The following is a 20,471-nucleotide window of genomic DNA, read 5'->3' as shown; positions in this document are numbered from 1 at the left end:
CAGAACCAAAGGTATCAAGTTCTGCTGTTTGCTGGGGCTGGAACGTGGCCCCTTCGTTCAAATACATTTTCACCAGTTTTCTGTTTTTCGATGGTTTCCTTTACTGTCTAAGCTTGGTTGTCCTAGAACGGTTCTCAATCTGTAGACCAGGCTGGCCTTGAACTCAAAAATCTGCCTGCTTCTGCCTCTTAAATGCTGGGGTAAAGGTCAGGGCTACCACGCCTAAACTTCTCTTTAATTCCTTTCACAAGTTGGAAGCTTAGCTAGGTAGGGTCTTGCCCTGAGGCTACCACTCGCTTTAGCATTCGGCTTTTCTTGAATCTGTTTATCTCCTTGAACACAGGAATTAAGAGGGTTAAATTTATGTTTTAAGTTTTGATTAATGTGCTTAAGGGATCTATAGAACAAAAATGCCTCTAACTTGGTAAACCCTACTCATCAAAGGACAGATAAACCTGTAAACCTTACTTGCCAAAGGATACTCAACTTCCTAGAATTTGGGGCCTGTTCACATACAACAAGATACATGTTTTCATTTTTGTAAACAAGGTTGGTTGCCTGAACTACATAGTGTAGGTGGATTTTTCTTCAGACCACCAGCTTACAAAAAATGACACGGAGACTTATTATTAGTTATTAAAGCTTGGCCTTAGCTTGTCTCATTAGTTCTTATAACTTAAAGTCATCCATGCCTTTTTATCTGTTTTTTACGTGGCTCAGTTCCCTTCACTCCGCACTGCCCATCCTACTTCCTCAAAGTCTGGCTGGCATTTCCCCCTTTCTTCTTCCCAGAGCTCTCTGTCCCTAGAAGTCCCACATAACCTCTTCCTGCCTAGCTAATGGCCATTCACTCTTTATTAAACCAATCACGGTGACACATCTTCACTCAGTGTAAAGGAATATTCTGTAACAGCAAAGAATGTGCTTGATTACACGTAGGCAGGAACTACATCAGGGTGTATGCTTGCCCCCGACTGTATGAATGGCTTTTTAGGTTTTGCCGTTATAAGCACCTGACGTAATTTGCAGCTGTTCTCTGAGAATCCTGGCCAGTGTCCATCATCCTGGCCAATATTTAATAAAACTCGCTTCAAATTTGGCTAAAAAATTGTGGTAGTGTTCTTATTCTTGCTCAGTGGGAATAATTATATTTCCTGGTACCCCATTTTCTCCTTAAATTGTGCATTTTGTATTTTTCTTTGCTCAGTCTGATGCTTTTCATTAGAAGTCTGCATAAGTATGGCCACTAATAACCAGGCAACGCTATCAATACTAGGCTGTCTGGAAATCTCCTCTGCCAAAGCTGTTAATCAATAACTCTTCAATATAACCTCAGGAAGATTTTTTTGGAGAATGGCAGAAAACAGGCACTTTCTTCACCAAAATATCACAAGGATGAGCTCTAGGCCACTTACTAATATTCTTCTCCTGAAACATCTGAGCTGGGCCCCCACAGTTCAGATCACCCTGAGAACCCCTGTCTTCAATTCTCCTACTAGATTGGCCTATTAATCCCTGCTTAAAATACCCAATTGCTTTTCTAGTCCTAAACCCCAAAATGTTCCATATTCCTCCAAACAAAAGCATGATCAGGCCTATCACATCAATACTCCAGTCTCTGGTACCAACTTCTGTCTTAGTTAGGGTTTATAGTGCTGTGAAGAGACACCATGACCATGCAACTCTTGTAAGAAAAATATTTAATTGGGCTAGTTTACAGATCAGAGGCTTAGTCCATTGTCATCATGGCAGGAAGCATGGTGGATGCAGGCACACGTGGTGCTGGAGAGATAGCTGAGTCGTACATGTGGACTACAGGCAGTGGGAAGAGAGAGACCTCAAAGACCACCCCAGTGACACACTTCCTGAACAAGGCTATACATCCTAATCCTTTCAAATAATGCCATTCCCTATGAGCCCATGGGGACCATTTTCATTCAGGCGCCATGACTGAGGCAATTTATAAAAGAAAGCATTTAACTGGGGGCTTGCTTACAGTTTTAGAGGGTTAGTCCATGACCATCGTGGGTTAGCATGGCAGCATGCAGGCATGGCGCTGGAGTAGTACCTGAAAACTCAGATTTGATCTGCAAGTTGTAGGCAGTGAGAATGATACTAGACTTGTGAGCTTTAGAAACCTCCAAGCCCAACAAAGCCAGTCTGCTAATCCTCCCTGAATAGTCTACCAGCTAGGGAACAAGCATTCAAATGTATGAGCCTGTGGGGGCCATTTTAATTTTTTGTTATCTACTTTATAACCACCTACTCCCACAAGAACCTGATCTATTTCTCTGAGATCAGTATCAGAGCCTCTTGACAACCTGTTCTCTTAAAGGACCCACCACTTCTCAGTATCACTGGGGTTTCAAAGGAGATGAATGCCATTCAAACTGTAGCAGCCATTGTGTTGAAAAGAAAAAAGGTCTAAATGTTCTTCCTATTCTTATACAGACAAACCGACTTACTTCATGCGGGTGTAAAATGATGATACACAGGCAGCAGAAACCACACTTGGAATTTTGATCTTCTCCTGAGCTAGTGATATGCAGTCCAATACTGCCTTGTGACCGTAGTCATTGACAGCAAGCTGAGGAGAGCGTGAAACTAAAGAACCAAAACCTTGGACAAAGTGTAGAGAGTGGAGACTTCGAAGCACTCAGCCCTAAATGTGATGCCTTCATCAAGGCTCAAGGAACTATGCAGAAAGGGAGGAAAACTTGTGAGAGCCAGAGATGGTAGATAATATCAAGAGAATAGTATCTTCGGACACAACAGGCCTGGAACATATATGGATATATGGACTCACAGAGACTGTGGCGGCACGCATAGAGCCTGCACAGGCAAAGCCAGATGGGGTTCTAGAGCTTGGAGCAGGAGCGGACACAGGAGCCCACTCTAACCAGACATATTAACAACATGTCAGGGGTGGGCCAATACATAGGAATAGTTGGCCAACACACACACACACACCAAAAAAAAAATCTCAGTGGTATCTTTTTTTAAACCTCATTTTGCTTTGGACATCTCTCTCTTTTTCTGTCTTATTAGTCTTTTGCTTGTTTATTTCAGTTTTCATTTTTATAGGTTTTATTTTTATTTATTTATTTATTTATTTATTTATTTATTTATTTATTTATTTTGGATTTTTCGAGATAGGGTTTCTCCATAGCTTTTGGTTCCTGTCCTGGAACTAGCTCTTGTAGACCAGGCTGGCCTCAAACTCACAGAGATCCACCTGCCTCTGCCTCCCGAGTGCTGGGATTAAACGCGCGCCACCACCGCCCGGCTTTATAGGTTTTATTTGTATGTGTTTCTTGTTTTCTTTCCTTTTTTATTGTTCTAAAGAGAAAGAAAGAAAAAGAACATAAAGTTTGGTGTGTAGGAAAGATCTGAGAGAAATGGAGGGAGGAGAAATACATGATCAAAATATACTCTTTGAAAGAAGCTTCTTTTCCTCCCACCCTTTGGTTTTTTTTTTTTTTTTTTTGACAGGGTTTCTCTTTGTAACCTTGACTGTATTGGAACTCCCTGTAGACCAGGCTGGTCTTAAATTCAGAGATCTGCCTGCCTCTGCCTCCTGAGTGCTAGGATTAAAGGCATATGCCACCACTGTCTGTCTGAAAGAAATTTAATAATAGTAATAACAATAATAATAATAATAATAATAACAAAACAGTACTCTACAGTATTGTATTATCGGGCTTCTTTTGTGTATTGTGTTTTGTGCTTTCATATCCCATAATATGTACAAAATGCTAGATATTCAGCACTTTTATACAATAGTCTTTTTAAAGGCAATTTTGCCTAACTTCAGGCTAAGTGTTCTGAGCACATTCAAAGGCAGCTAATGCCAGTGCGTAGGTCAGTGGGCAAAGGCACGGCGGCCAGGCCCGAAGACCTGAGCTTGATCTCCAGCGCTCACACAGCGCAAGGAGAGCCCTGTCCTTTCATCCCCTCATTTACTCTGCGGCAAGTGCTTTGGCCCATGCTTATATGTAGACAAAAGTCAAAACGAAAAAGTGGTTATGCTAAATTGTGAGTTCAATATGTTACAGATATTAAACACACCTTCAGTTTACAGTATTTTCAACTCATAATGGGTTATGATGGAACCTTGAGTTGATAAACATCAGGAAGCAAATCTACTTTGCAGAGAAATGACAAGGGCTTGCTGGCACTAATAGGATACAAATCAATGCTACGGTAAAAGTCAATCAAAAGTAGAGGTTTTCCAGGGAATGTGGCTGACAAAGTAACCCCAGACAGACTATTCCAGAAGGTGGCTTGGGTGTCTGCAGAGCACACTTCATGGAAGAAACACTATCACTGGTGTTTGTATTATACTACACCACTTGTATTTTTCACTTGATTTCATCTTCTAGAAAACAAAAATGAAAATAAAGCAACCTGTGATTCCTCCAGACAAGGTTTGTCCTAATGTCTTGCCGGCTACAGACCATATTATGGACTGAGTTAATAGCAGCCAATTCTGTGGCAGTTGAACATTTAATTAGCATTTGTATACACTCTTCCAAACTTTTGCACTAATGATTTCATGTGGCTCTCACAGCAACGTTGTGAAGCAGCTTGCTATTCTCACACTGAAAAGAAGGGAGTTGTAGGTTACGAAGCCTGCACAAAAGCCTCCTGGAATGCAGCAGAGCGCTGTGGGGCTCGCAGGTAGACGGAAAATGATCGTGCTATTTTTATCAGAAGATTGCAATGCTTAAATGCTTCCTGTAACTATGTAAAAAACCTCTAGTTATCTTGTCAAACTTTGCTTGTAAAACATATTATTATAATAAAATGATAATTTATTCTTTATGTTGTATCTATTTTTTTACGCACACACACATACACACACATGCATTTTGAGGGAGTTATAGAAAAATAATTCATTGCTACTAAGTTTGATTGTGGGAGAATAATTTAAGATGGGTTATTTTTACAAAATTAATTTCCAGAGACAAGTAAGTTCTACATTTTAATTTCCAGACATCTTTTTTTTTTCTCTCTCTCTCTCTTGGTTTTTTGAGACAGAGTTACTCTGTGTAGCTTTGGAGCCTGTCCTGGAACTCACTCTGTAGACCAGGCTGGCCTTGAACTCATAGAGATCCACTTGCTGCTGCTCCCCCCCCACCCCAGTGCTGGGATTAAAGGCGTGCATCACCACCGCCTGGCAACTTCCATTCATCTTATGCAAAACCAAACACACAAATACATTACTCCACCAATCTCCACAACAGAAAAAGAACTGTGCCTGCAGGAAAAGGGCCTATGCGAGCCCTGGTGAGGTCAGCATTACGTCACTGGATTAGATTCATTCTTCATAGTTATAGTGATCTGAATCTGCGCTGTGTTCCTTCACACAACCACTCTTCCAAACAGGTTTACAGATGCTTTCTTCCCAAGGAAAGAAATCTGCATCAAATCTTGGCGACATGCGATTCTGCAGTCCCAGTTCCATAGATAACGAGGCTTCTCGGGTGCACCCTTGGTGTTCTCCATGCTGTAGTTTCTAGGATCAGCAGAAGCCTGGTGAACAAAAGCAACACAAAAGCAGAGAATGAAGGAGGGCAATAAAGTCTATTTCCAGAATATTGGCCATAAAATAAAACCACCCACTGTTACAGTTGTGGGTGTCCTTTGTAGCAAGGTAAGGCACCTCTAAAATAACTGAAACCCTAAAGAACTAGCCAGGGCCCAGTCCAGTAAAGATGACGCAAACTGACCCTAGACACGAGGTGTGGCTAAGGGGTAAGAGAGACACTATCTTTCTGACAACGAAGCATGAACCCAGGCTTTGCTCTTTACCTTGCTCGTCAACAGATCACTCGTCCTGCGATGTTACTTTAGCATAGCTCAGAGGTAGATTCAGACCAACAACCGGCCCCACAATGCTCAGCCATGATGTGATGTAGTTGACATTTCTAGAAAAGAAGTGAGGCATAGGTAATAAAAATGCTGTATCATAGTTTCGGATGGAGAACCAGAGAGTGGCCAAAAGGAAGAGAAATGAGGCTTTCCCCCAGACGTGGGCTTGCTTGGCATACCAGAATCCCTGTGTCAGTCACATGGTGTAAGCTGGACTTGTGATCCTGAGTGTAGGGATATCTCTCACCAAGGTAGCTGAAGGCAAGACAGAACTGGGACCTCGGATTCCTCATGATGGCCCAACACTTTCATTTGAATGTAAGCAGTTGCTGAGCTGGCTGAATGTGGTAGCTAAAACAGTGGTTCTGGGCTAAAAATGTTGTATTCCAGTCCCAGGCCTATCCCTAACTAGCTGTGCGACGTCAGCAGACTCACCTAGCGACTCTGTGCTTTAGCTCTCCTGTCTGAGAACTAAGTAAAGCAGTGGTATTCAGTTCCTGGGGTGTCAGAAACTAAGTAAAGCAGCGGTATTCAGTTCCTGGGGCATAAGAAACTAAGTAAAGCAGCGGTATTCAGTTACTGGGGTGTCAGAAACTAAGTAAAGCAGTGGTATTCAGTTACTGGGGTGTCAGAAAAGCCCAATGTGTTCATAGATCTAAAAATCAGGACACTTAGCACACGGCCAAAATCAATGTGTTCACCATTACCATTAGAAAGAATATTTCTTATTTTAGCCTGGCTTTTAGAGTCGCGTGAAAAGATTTATACTTTTAAAGTCAGAGTAGAGTACAATGTGTCTTGAAGGTGTTTCTTACCGATTGATTTTCTGCGAATTTTTCAGCACAGCAGTCATGAATTCATTTGTCTTGCAGGGATGTAGAACAAAAAATGGTTGCCCAAGTATTGGATGCTCCTGCAACAATTCAAGCTGTCATGAACTACTTCAAAAAGTTAAACAATCTGCTTTTCTTTTTAATTGTTTAAAATTTGTACACCATCTCTCTCTCCCGCACCCTCTGTGTGCACACACACATAATACACATGCACGTATGCCTGTTTGCACACAAGCACACGTGTACAAGCATACATGTAGCCATGTGGCAATTTGAGGATAACTTGTAGGAGCTGTTCCTCTCCTTTTGCCATTGGGGTCCTGGGCTTGACCTCCTATCATCAAGCTTGGTTGCAAGTGCTTTTACCCACTGCAGTGGTTTGATTGAGAGTGGACCCCTTAGGGTCATATATTTGAATGCTTGTCCATCACGGAGTGGCACTATTTGAGGAGTAGAGGGGTTGGATTAGGAGGGATGGCCTTGTGGAGGAAGTGTATTACAAGGAGTGGGCTTTGAGGTTTCAAATTCTGCCAGGCACAAGTTCTCTCTTGGCCTAAGGATCGTGATGGGTTTCATCTACTGCATGCATGACACCATGCTCACCACCACGATGATAATGGATTAAACCTCTGAAACTGAAAGCAAGTCCCCAGTTAAATGCTTTCTTTTGTAAGAGTTTCTGGGGTCATGGTGTCTCTTCACAGTGACTAATACATCTACTAAGCCATATCATCAGCTCTGCTCTTTTAAGATAAACATCGATCTTACATTCCAAGCCACTGATTAACATTCAGGTTGACTTTCTACCCTGAAACACAATTATCGTCCAAAAATGCTAAAGGGCCGCGCAGACGGAAGTGGCGGATGCGGGATAGTCCAGGCATGAAACAGTGAAGCCCACACTCAGAGCAGATCGCCCCACTACAATTAAATCAAGTAGGTTTTTTGGGGCCTAGCCTACAGAGAGGGAGGCCTTTTATTGACGAGGTCCACGGGCCGACGGGGAGCCTGGTCCTGTCCCTGAAGACCCTCCTGAGTGGGGAGAGTGTTCTAGGCCTGCGGAGGGACACAGGAAACGGAGTGGGGACATTCCCCGACCTCCTTGACCCCCCCCCCTCCCCGGTTAGCCTGCGAGGGCTGATACCCTCTGCTGGGGCTGCTCCTCCTCTGCTGTGACCTCTCTCTTCCTGGCACATCCCAGCTTGCGCCCAGGGCCCTCCTTCACTCCCCCTCCCTTCCACAGGGCAAGGGATCACCCAGTATAGCCTGTTTGGGCACTGGGTCGGGAGCTCGGGGCAGAGGGCAGCAGGAGTTTCTCTGTTTTGGTGGATGGCCTACAGAGGGGTAGGCCTTTTGTTGGCAAGGTCCCTGGCAAACGGGGAGCCTGGTCCTGGTCCTGAAGACCCTTCTGAGTGGTGAGAGCGATCTCGGCCCGCGGCGGGAACCAGGAAACGGAGCAAAGGCACTTTGTAAGCGGGGCCCTTGGCCAGCAGGGAAACCTGTTCCTGACTTAAAAGACCCATTAGATAGCATGGATAGGAGGAGATGGGCAGGCGCCAAGGCAAGAATTCACCCAACAATCTGAAAAACAACATGAAAACAAAAATGCCAAAGGCCGTGAAAAGAAGCTATTCACTGATTTACTGTCAAACACAGTGGGGCACACATGCCATTTACATGCTATAAATTAGATGAATTTCTTTGGTTCTGTCTTGGTTAGCCATGTTTCTCTTTGGCTTATAATTATTCTTTAATTTTTCTTCAGCGATATACAGGAACACCAGTAACTTGACAATCAGAATGAAGCATTTCACCAAAGCCATTTACATAAATATCTAACACACATATATACATACACACACACATTAGTTTTCCCGAAGGACTTACTAACTCATGTAGAACAATTTTATTATACAGTTGACGGTTTGCCTCTTAGGAGTATAGCCTACATTTTACAAGACCTCAAAAGAACAACCTGGGAGACTCATAGACACAGTTCAGTTCAGAGAACTGTTTTGAAAGGGAAACAATGGGATGAGAAGGGTTAAATTGGGGTGGGCATGGGCGAGCAGGGTAAAGGAGGAACATGAGGAGGCATAACTAATAACAAATACTAATGATCTTTTGAAAAAACCATATGGAGACCTACTACTACAGAAACTTTGTAATATTACATAATTATACACATAGAAAAAGAGGATTAATTGTGCTACCCTACAATGGGAGGACAACACCCCAAACAGACATCTTATGCTAGCAAACAAATACCCCCGTACCAGAAATGAGTTACCTATTTTTGAGATGCTGTGCAATGGGGTGACATTGACTGCCAAGCATTATAGAATTACAGTATTCCTGGCTATAACTTGATGGGAAGACCTCATTGCTGAAGACCCCATATGCTTGAATCACAGAACATGGGGACATCAAACTGGTACTCACCTAAAGGGCAGTGTTCATGGTGCTAGAAGGTGCTATGCATGCTGTCAGAGGAAAAATGTAAGCCTCAATCTCACCTAGATATGAATCCTGCCAACTACAACTACTGTCCTGAAAAGACAAGCCCGCGGGTGCCACAGTGGCACGCATGTTATGGGATCAACCACTACTTCTGGTTGGCACAGACCTACTATATGAGATAAAATGCATACCTTGGATTATTAAAGGGGCCAAGAATCTGTAGCTAGATATATCCCAGGAAGAAACCCAATACTATTATTCTGCTAAATGCACATAGTTTTTAAAATGATTCTCATGACTTATTATAATACTGAATAGATCAGAACACTTTTAACTGTCAACAGAAAAGCTTCTCCTTGCAGTAGATGGCAATTAGCACAGACACTCCCAACCAGTCAACATTCAGAGAACAAAATACTGTGGAGTGCTCAGCCATAAATCAGAAATCCGTATCACACCTCTCCCTCAGGATTCAGGGATCTCTGTTCAAAGAAGGAGCAGAAGGATTGATTGTCAGAGGTGGTGGATAACATCAGGGTAACAGTGTTTTCCAGACCCTAGAGGGCAGATGGACATGAACTCACAGTGGTTGTGACAGAGGCACACAGCCAGCACAAGCTCCAGGTAGACAAACTCCAGCAGAGAGGGGAAAAGTACATATGTAATATCATGATAAGGAAGAAGAGTCACTTAAATACATGACCCTGACGGCTGACCACACCACTAGGAAAGGCGTCTGTCCCAAGACCAGCCGGGCAACACAAACAGGACTTGATGGGGAAAAAAGAAAAAGAAATAATCTCAAAGTTGGATGAGAAAGGTTGGGGTGGGTGATAAAGGGAAGGAGCTGGAGGTGAAGACGATAAAAATACATTCGTAAAATTCTTTTTGTTGTTGTTTTTGATACAGGGTTTCTCTGTATAGACCAGGCTGGCCTTGAACTCAGAGATCCACCTGCATCTGCCTCCCAAGTGCTAGAACTAAAGGCATGTGCCACCACTCCTAGCTCATTTATGAATTTCCTAAAGAATTAGTAAGAATATTGCAAAAAAGGGAAAGAAATAACCATGGGGGGGGGGCAAACCTTCAACTGTGGCAAAATAAGCCAGCAACTCCTCTCCTCCCAAAGTAAGGACAAACCTGAGGAAACAGGTCAAGCATCTAGTCACACAGACTCTGTCCGGGGACTAGAAACCAACAACTGAAGGGAAATAAAAATTTTGGAACATATAATTTATGATTAAACTCAATGATTTCAAATCAGAAACAGAGGAAAGCTTGCTTAGAAACATTTCCTTTCCCCTGCACCAGCCCCTGGCTCCCCTCTCTGGTCCTAAGCAGCTGTGTTGCCAGAGGCTCAGACTTGATCTCTGTCCACTGTCCAGAAGCACTGTCGAGACAAATCACAAATCAGACCTAAAGAAGGGGTACCACAGGAACTACAGAGACAAGCTTCACCAAAAGAATACAGGCGTTGTAAGAGAAAAGAAGATACGATAGAATAAACGGATACATCAATCAAAGAAAACGTTAATACAAAAAACCCCTTAAACAAACAAATAACAACACAAAACCCCAACTCCTGACACAAAGTCTCGAGAAAATCTGGGACACCATGAAAAGACCAAACCTAAGAATAATAGGAATAGAGGAAGAAAAAGTCCAGCTTAAAGTCCCAGAAAATTTCTTCAACAAAATCATTAAAGAAAAATTTCCTAACCTGAAGAAGGAGATGCCTATAAAGGTACAAGAAGCACACAGAAACACCAGACAGACTGGACTAGAAAATAAAGTATCCTTGCCACATAATAATCAAAACAAAAAACATACAGAAGAAAGAAAGAATATTAAAAGATACAAGGGAAAAAGCCAAGTAACATATAAAGATGGACCTATTAGAATTACACCTGACCTCTCAATGTAGATTCTAAAAGCCAGAAAGGCCTGGACAGATCTACTGCCGACTCTGAGTTCATGGATGGCAGCCCAGACTACCATATACAGCAAAGCTTTCTATCACCATAGATGGAGAAAAGATGTTCCACTATAAAGGCAAATTTAAACAGTATCTATGTATAAATCCAGCCCTACAAAAGGTGCTCAAAGGAAACCTCCAACCTAAGGAGGTTAACTATACCCATGAAAACACAGGAAATAAGTCATCTCACACTAAGAATGGAAGAAAACACACACACACACCACCACCACCACCAACAACAACATAACAGGAATCAACAATCATTGGCCATTGTTATCTCCTAACATCAATGGTCTCAATTACCCAATAAAAAGACACAGACTAACAGAAAGAAGGAGAAAACAGGATCCATCCTTTCTGCTGCATCCAAGAAACATACCTCAACATCAAGAATAGACATTGCCTCACATTAAAAGGTTGTAAAAAGATATTCCAAGCAAATGGACCTAAGAAGCAAGCTGGTGTAGCCATTTTAATATCTAACAAAACAGACTCAAACTAAACTTAATCAAAAGAGATGGGGAAAGACATTATTATGTACTCATCAAAGGAAAAATCCACCTTTTTGACATTTCAATTCTTAACATCTATGCACCCAAGTTTGAAAAATAACCACCACTACAGCTTTAATCAAATATTGACCCTCCCACACTGACAGTGGTTGACTTTAATACCCTACTCTCACATGCATTTGTGGTTCCTGATCATTTTCCCATATTTTCCATTTCTATAATTCCCTTGGTTTGTGTTTTCTTTATTGTGTCTATTTCAGTTTTCAAATCTTTCATCTGTTTGTTAGCTTTTTCTTGGTTTTCTTTAAGGGACTTGTTGGTTTCTTCCAATATTTTGTCGTTCTTTTCCTCCATTTCTTTGAGGGAATTTTTCATTTCCCCTTTAAGGGCCTCAAACATTCTCCTAAAAAGTTATTTTTTACATCATTTTCTTCTGCTTCATCTATATTGGGGTGTTTACGTTTTGCTGTTATAGAGCCACTAGTTTTTGTTGATGTCGTGGTGCTCTTTGTGCTGTTGAGTGTGCTCTTACTTTGTCTACCCATCTTTTCCTCTGATTGGTGTAATTGGGGCTGTGACTCTGGTGATCAATTTTCCAGGTGCTAGTGGATCGAAGGCTCAGATGGTTACTCCTCGTGACGCATTGGAGGCCACGGGAATGTGGAGGTCACTTGGCATTTCTGGAGGTCGCTTGGTGCTCCTGGGGATAGCTTTGCAACCCTAGTTCAGGCCTGCTCCTGCTGAGGTTGCTTGCTTGGGCCTGCTCCTGTTGAGGTCACTGGCTTGGGCCTGGTCCTGCAGAGGTGACTGGCTCTGGCCTGCTCCTGTGGAGATTGTTGGTTTGGGCCTGTTCCTGAGAATGTCCCTGGTTTGGGCCCAGGTCCTGCTTAGGTCTTTGGCTTGGGCCTGCTCCCTCAGCTGTTGTTCCCTCTACCTGCTCTTGCAGAGGTCGCTATCTTGGCCTGTTTTAAATTTTAAATTAGGATGAATTGCTGTTTGTGTCCTAGTGTGTGGGTATATGCTGTGAGTGCAGGTACCTGCAGAGGCCAAGGACACTGGATCCTCTGAACTGGAGTTAAGGGGGCTGTGAGCCACTATGTAAATGTTGGGAATCAAACCTAGGTCCTCTGGAAGAGTAGCCAGTGCTCTTAACCACGGAGCCATCTCTCCAAACCCGCTCATGGAGGTTGCAATGCTATAGAAGTCACAAAATTCAGTTTGTACAGTGATCTCAGCCAAATATTTTCGGTCAATTATGTCCTCTAATAATGCTAGCCATGGGCAACAGGGGACTTGGGTAGGAGGTGCAGCAGCCACCTGCAGAGTAAAGAAAATTCTTTATATTTATAGATATTAAAGGGTAGAGGCCTCTGAGCTTGGAGGGTGGACATCTCTGTGTTTGGAGGGGGGTGGTCTCTGAGCTTGAAGGGTGGGTCTCTGAGATGAGCAGATTAGTGGTGATGTTTGGGTATAAGCCTGCAATATAGGAAGTTAATCCTATACTCTCACTCTCTCTTAGGGCTGCCACATGCTAGGAGATTAGCAGTTCTGTGACAGTACTAGACAGGATATAAGGCATGCAGATCCCCTCTAAAGGGGCAGCCTCTGATCTAACGTTAGTCTTTTTTGCTTATATAAAATAACAAGAAAGAAACTGACATCATGGAACAGCATTTAGAAGAAGGTGGTATCCAATGATGTCACGGAACAGCATTTAGAAAAAGGTAGTCTCCAAGGGGTTTAGGGATGCTGACTTTATTCTGGATACCTTCAGCTGAAATTGGGGTTCAGTTGGGTTAAGGTGAAGTCCCCTCTCTCTTCACCCCATGCAGTGGGTCAACTGCTGATACTTGAGTCAGGGCTGATAGTCATTCACCAAGAGGATGCTCTCCATGGGAGTCTGTATGCACACTGGATGTAGTCTGGGTGAGCCTACAGCTGGACTAGGAAGGAGTGGTGGTTTCTTGATCAGGAGTTTGAAGTCCCCAGGAGGTCTTGGGTGTAGGTGGGAAGTAAACTAGGCTGTAAATCACTTCTGGGAGCTGCACTGTCTCTAGGATGGGAGAAGAGCTCAGATCACATCTGGTTTAGTGTGGGCTGTGCTATCCTGGAGTTCCTATCAATCACCATGTTTGGCATCATCTTTTTAAAAGTTGCTTTGAGAAGTCGTCTTATTTACCATTTTTATTTTCTGTGTGTATGTATTTTTGCCTGCATGTATGTATATGCACTGTGTGTATGCCCAGTGCCTGGGGGTGGGGGAGCAGAAGAGGACATCAGATCTCTTGGAATTGGCGCCTAGGATAGCTGTAAGCCATTAGTTGGATGTTAGGAACCCTACCCTGTTCCTCTACAAGAACAAGTACTCTGAATTGCTGAGCCACATCTTCAGCTCCAACCTTGGGTGTTTTATGTGAGGAAATTTTGTTTTGTGTTTTTTTGTTTTTTTCCCAGGTTGTGTACAGGGATGTGATGAGATGGGTTTCAGGTGGTCAGGTCCTTTAACAATGCTGACCACTCTCAAAGAGGGAAGCTGGAGGGGAGACCTAATGGCAACCCCTCAGTGTTTGAGTCTTATTCAGGCAGCTGATCCTATAAGCCTAGAAATTTGTGTTCAGATCAAGTAGGTGTCTTAGAGTTGTCATTGCTGCGATGAAACTCCATGACCAAAGCAACGTGTGGAGGGAAGGGTTATTTCAGGTAACTTAACACTTTCAGGTAACAGTCCTCACTGAGGGAAGTCAGGATAGAAACTCAAACAGGGCAAGAACCTGGAGGCAGAACTAACGTAGGCCACAGAGGAGGGCTGTTTATTAGCTTGCTCCCTATGGTTTGCACAGTGCTTGCTTATAGAACCCAGTACCATCAGCTCAGGGATGGCATCACCTACAATGAGCTGGACCCTCCCCCATCAATCACTAATTAAGAAAGTATCCTACAGGCTGACCTTACAGAAGCATTTTCTTCATTGAGGTTCCCTCCTCTCAGATGGCTTTAGCTGTGTCAAGCTGACATAAAACTAGCCAGCACAGCAGGGGAGAGGGTTTCAAATGCTCTGATGTATGTGGCCAGTGAAGACAATTAGTCAGAACAATATTCTTCAAAAGCTACTTCTCTGCAATGGCCCTTTCTTTTCAAACTGATCCCATCAGGAGATAATATCTGCACTTTCCACTTTCTCTGTAGATAGCCAGATCCAGAGACGAAAGCAGTCTTCAGCTCACTCAGGAATTAAGTGTTGGAATCAGAGGAAAAAAAAAACTAAACTCCTACACCTGATTTGTTTAATACACCTTTTTTGTTGTTGTTTTTCTTTTTAGGAAATGAAAGGACATCAAACCAGGCAGGATCTTTTAGTCACATTCATTTTAGAGCAGTCTGAGAGGTACATTCATGTGTAAGTGCCACCATCTGCTCTTAGCACCCCTGCACTAAGTGGATGCGCATGGAGAAACCGGTGAGGACGCACACAGTCAATGGTGTGTAGGCTAACAACTCAATAAGGATGTCCCTGGAACACAGTCCTACTAAATGCTCTTCTGTGCAAACAGAAATGATGGGTCAGGTTTCTATCTCTGTAACTCCAGAGGAGGTATACAGGCACATTGCCTTATGGAATTTAATTTTGCAGTGGTTAAATGTCTCATAAAGTATGTCTGACATGAATCCTGGGAATTGCTTTTAGAACTATTAGCTGTGACTATCAGTAGGAAATGGTAATACGGCACCTCCCTCTCACATGTAATAAACATGACGAGTCACCTGCTTCATTTCTTTACTCAGCTCTCTGGGAGAGCACAAATGTAATTCCACACACTGAGCTTTCATCTGGTTTCACACTCCACACTCATCACTGCTTCTACTCTGAGCACATTCCTTAGAAATGGAGAAAGGTTAGGCTGGATGGTAGTAGCACACGCCTTTAATCCCAGCACTTGGTGCTCTGTGAGTTCAAGGTTAGCCTAGTCTACATAGCAAGTTCCAGGACAGCCAGAGCAACATAGCAAGACCCTGTCTCAACAAAAGAACAAAACAAAACAAAACAAAACAAAAAAAAGGAGTGAGTTGTTCTCCTTATACACACCTTGTGTGGGAGAAGGATGAGCAAGCAGCAGTGGGGTTCCTGTGCCCTCAGTCACTGCCTCTCTGAGGAGGGCTGGGCTCTGGCCACACTGAGCCTGTGCTTAACATCATTCATGTAAGAGGGGCAGCGGCCCTTGTCAGCACCAGGCTTGCTGCTCATCACCTGCAGCTCCTCTCGCGTCCAACCAGACTTGATATCTACAACAGTTCCTTCCGCTATGTCTCAGCTCTCTAGTTCACCCCTTCGGACATCTAATCATTGGCTTTAAGATCATGTACATTCATAAACGTCTACGAGTAGTAAAGAGTTTAGAAAATAAATGGAACAAAGAGGGAAACTGGATTTAATCAGCTGTGAACTTCCTTTCAGACCCTTTTACACACATATGCTCACAGTTCCTGTTGCTTTTTGTTTAATGAACATGTGCTACTAAGCATCTGCCCTGTGCCAGCCCCTGCCATATAGGGCTTTTGGGGATTCCCTCTAAGTATTGTTTTTTAAAGTATACTATTTTTATGCTTATAATTCCTTTAGATCTAATATAAGCATGAAAATTAATATTTATTTTATTTTTTTTTGCCGGGCGGTGGTGGCGCACGTCTTTAATCCCAGCACTTGGGAGGCAGAGGCAGGTGGATCTCTGTGAGTTCAAGGCCAGCCTGGTCTACAAGAGCTAGTTCCAGGACAGGCTCCCAAAACTTCAGAGAAACCCTGTCTCGAAAAATCAAAAAAAAAAAAAAACCCAAAAATTAATATTCATTTTATTTTTAATTATGTCTGTCTATGTGTATGTGCCCATCAGTGCAAGTGTCCTCAGAGGCCAGAAGAGGGCACTGAATCCCTGGTGCTGAAGTTAGGAGCTCAGACTAGAACTCAGGTTCTCTGCAAGAGCCATATGTATTCTTTTTATTATTATTATGCATACAATATTCTGTCTGTGTGTATGTCTGCAGGCCAGAAGAGGGCACCAGATCTCATTACAGATGGTTGTGAGCCACCATGTGGTTGCTGGGAATTGAACTCAGAACCTTTGGAAGAGCAGGCAATGCTCTGAACCACTGAGCCATCTCTCCAGCCTGAGCCATATGTATTCTTAATCACTGAGCCATCGCTCCAGTCCAAGGCGGGGGCGGGGAACTTCTCACATTGCTCTTTCTCTTTTATTTAGGTTGAACTTTACAGGTATCTTTAATTTTAAAGTTATCCCCAAAATATTCAATTAACTAATTTTTAAAAAATAAAATCTGCCGGGCAGTGGTGGCGCATGCCTTTAATCCCAGCACTTGGGAGGCAGAGGCAGGCGGATCTCTGTGAGTTTGAGGCCAGCCTGGTCTACAAAGGGAGTTCCAGGACAGGCTCCAAAGCTACAGAGAAACCCTGTCTCAAAAAACCAAAAAAATAAAAATAAAATAAAATAAAATAAAATCTATATTTGTTCAGAGTCTTTCTCTTTTCCCAAGCAATTGAAATACTAGAGGATGACTAGCTCTCTCTGTTCTCCTGGCTTATGTGCTATTTCCCTGTATTTCAGTTATATTTGTTGCTACTCAACTCTAGAGATATTATTAGTATTTTGGTGAATCTTCACATTCATTTGGGACTTTTTTTTTTTTTTTTTTGAGACAGCACCTCACATAGCCCAGGGTGGCCTCAAACTCACTACACATTGGAGATCGACCTTGCCCTGACTCCCTGCCTCTACCCGAGATTATTTTATCCCTGAAATACATCTTTCAGGAGCATATTTTAGTGAGAATTTACAAGTGATAAACAGTCCCATCCTAGGATGTTCTATCGTGCCGTCATTTCTGTTTATTTTTTTTTTTTTTTGGTTTTTCGAGACAGGGTTTCTCTGCAGCTTTGGAGCCTGTCCTGGAACTAGCTCTTGTAGACCAGGCTGGTCTCGAACTCACAGAGATCCACCTGCCTCTGCCTCCCGAGTGCTGGGATTAAACGTGCCGTCATTTCTGAAAAATAAGCCGTAGGTAAAACAATTCTAAATTACAGATGTATCTATCAGGACGCAAGCTGTAGCGCCTCGCCTTCTTCCAGGTTTTATAAGTAGGAGCTAACTGTGCCCCTCTTCAGGTCTTCCTCCTGTGAAGGACTTGGGTGTGGATCTCTTCATTTCTACTGCTTGGGGTTCCCTGACCTCCAGAACACAAGCACGAAGGTCCTTCCAACTCCTGAGGAGTTCCTGAAGTCAGCTCTGTGAGTGCTGTCTCTCCTTTGTTCTTCTGAAAATCCCATTACCTATGTCAGTTGTCTTCTATCTGCTATAGCTCTTAATTTGTTAGTATATTTACCAGTTTATCTCATTTTCACTATGACATGTGTAATTCCTCAGATTCTTCTCCCAGTATACTAATAGACACTTTAACTATATTTACCTACTTTTAATCTAGACTTTCTAGTCATACTTTACTTTGTAAATGATCTATTTAGTTATTCTTCAATTTTGCCTTATTATTTTTATTTTTTTTTAATTTTCAAGACAGGGTTTCTCTGTAGCTTTTGGTTCCTGTCCTGGAACTAGCTCTTGTAGACCAGGCTGGCCTCGAACTCACAGAGATCCGCCTGCTTCTGCCTCCCAAGTGCTGGGATTAAAGGCGTGCGCCACCACCGCCTGGCTTGCCTTATTATTTTTATTATTAATTGTTTTGACATGGTGTCTCTAGCTCTGGCTGGCCTAGAACTCATTGTGTAGATTAGGCTGGTATTGAACTCATTGAGTCCATCTGACTCTGCTTTCCAAGTGCTGAGATTAAAGCCATATGCCACCATATCCAGTTTTTTGCTTTGTTTTGTTTTGGGATAGGGTCTCTGGCAATCTAATTATTTAGCCAAGGATGACCTTGAACTCGTGTTCCTCCTGATCCCACCTTCTATGATGGCATTATAAGTATGTACCATCACATCCTTTGAAATTTGCCCAGTTTTGATGGTCTTATTTCAAAAGTATGTTGACTTATACTTATATTTTGCAATGAATAATTTCGATATCTAGACTTGTGGCTTCTGATACTAAAGTCTTGGCTGGTATTCTCTTAGATTCTTGTAATGAATTCTACATTTGTAATTGTTAGTTTGCAACATGACTATATAGTGGTAATTCTTTGGGGCCTATGTGTAACCCTCTGAGGAGGTTTCTACATGCTTCTGAGTGTGCTTAGGAGGACTCTAATTTCATGCTAGCATGAAGACCCATCTTCAGAAATTTTCTGAGGATTTTTTTCCCTCTTGTCTTTTTAAACCACCGTAATGCAGATAGAATGAAACGGAACAGGTGTTTTTTAACTATAAAGAACATGGTGCATGAGGTCCTATTTGACACAGGTGCTAAAGAAAGCCTTTGCAGAATTAACACCTGAGCAGACCTATGAGGAGCAAGTCACGGGATTCTTTTTTTTTTTTAATATTTATTTATTTATTATGTATACAATATTCTGTCAGTGTATATGCCTGCAGGCCAGAAGAGGGCACCAGACCCCATTACAGATGGTTGTGAGTCACCATGTGGTTGCTGGGAATTGAACTCAGGACCTTTGGAAGAGCAGGCAATGCTCTTAACCTCTGAGCCATCTCTCCAGCCCCACGGGATTCTTTGTGAACCAACCTTTATTTATGATGATTTAGAAATGTGGACAGTAATCTTAGAAAACTAAACCAAACCTTTACATGCAGTTTACCAGGAAACTAGTTGCTGTTCAACTAGGTCAAACAATTTCTCACTTACAGGCCTTTGCACACACTGCTCTTTCTGCTTGGAACTCTCCCTTCTCTATTCTACGGACACTTATTTTCCTCCTATAGATCACAGCTGAGGCAGGTGCCTTCTCCCATATTCCACCTGCACCCTAGGCTACTGCTAATTCCACAGTGTTCCACGCAGCCCATTGAGTATTTATAGATAAGTATTCTAAGTATTCTGCATTTCTTTAAGGGCACAAGGAGTATTCTGATTATGATGCTCAATTTCAGCATTTAACACTGCCTTTTACATACTAGGTACTCAATGCCTAGACGGAGATAGTCTGCTATGCCAAAGACAGCTGTTCCTTACACGTGAAGCCTGCTCCACAAAGGGGAATATTTGTGTGAAAGGCATCAGTAGGCCTTACAACACTGGAAAGCACAAGAGAGAGAATGGTTCTTTCTTTGGTATGGAACTAGATGGCACCTATTATACATCTGTAGTAAAACTTCAACATCTGTCCTGCCAACTAATTCTCCCAATAAGAGGGTGTGGGGCCACAGGTAGAAATAGCTCACCCCATGTAACTTACATTAAGACATGTTGGTTTTACAGTATATTCTAAAATCTACTCACCCCCTTCCCTTTGGAGACAAGATCTCACTATGTAGACAAATTCAGTCTTGAACTCACTATGTAGCCCAGGTTGGCCTCAAACTCCTGATTCTTCAGCCTCAGTCTTATGGGTGATGGAGGAAGGTCACTGGTTAATAAAGAAACTGCCTTTGCCCATTTGATAGGCCAGCCCTTAGGTGGGTGGAGTAGACAAAACAGAATTCTGGGAGGAAGTGAGGTAATCGTCATGCCTCTCCTCTCTCTGGGGCAGACGCGATGAAGCTCCAGCCCAAGATGGACATAGTCTAGAATCCTTCCCAGTAAGCTACTACCTCGTGGTGCTACACAGATTATTAGAAATGGGTTAGTCGAGATGTGAGAGTTAGCCAAGAATAGGCTAGATATAATGGGCCAGGCAGTG

At 42.8% G+C, this 20,471-nt stretch overlaps 1 protein-coding gene across 1 annotated transcript in view; it reads right to left on the bottom strand.

The window, feature by feature from the left end:
• Positions 1–3,493: 3,493 nt before the first annotated feature.
• Positions 3,494–20,471, bottom strand: part of Atg10 (autophagy related 10) — a 296,373-nt gene continuing 279,395 nt past the window's right edge. Inside the window, exons 6-8 of the mRNA XM_057789739.1 lie at positions 6,690–6,787; positions 5,815–5,930; positions 3,494–5,535 (exon numbers count right to left, since the gene is read on the bottom strand). Of these exons, the coding sequence (XP_057645722.1) occupies positions 5,831–5,930; positions 6,690–6,787 (198 nt within the window). The 3' untranslated portion in view covers positions 3,494–5,535; positions 5,815–5,830. The remainder of the gene's footprint in view (positions 5,536–5,814; positions 5,931–6,689; positions 6,788–20,471) is intronic.

This window comes from Chionomys nivalis, chromosome 15 (assembly GCF_950005125.1).
Source record: "Chionomys nivalis chromosome 15, mChiNiv1.1, whole genome shotgun sequence".
Lineage (NCBI taxonomy): Eukaryota > Metazoa > Chordata > Mammalia > Rodentia > Cricetidae > Chionomys > Chionomys nivalis.
This window is presented reverse-complemented; position numbering and strand designations above follow the sequence as displayed.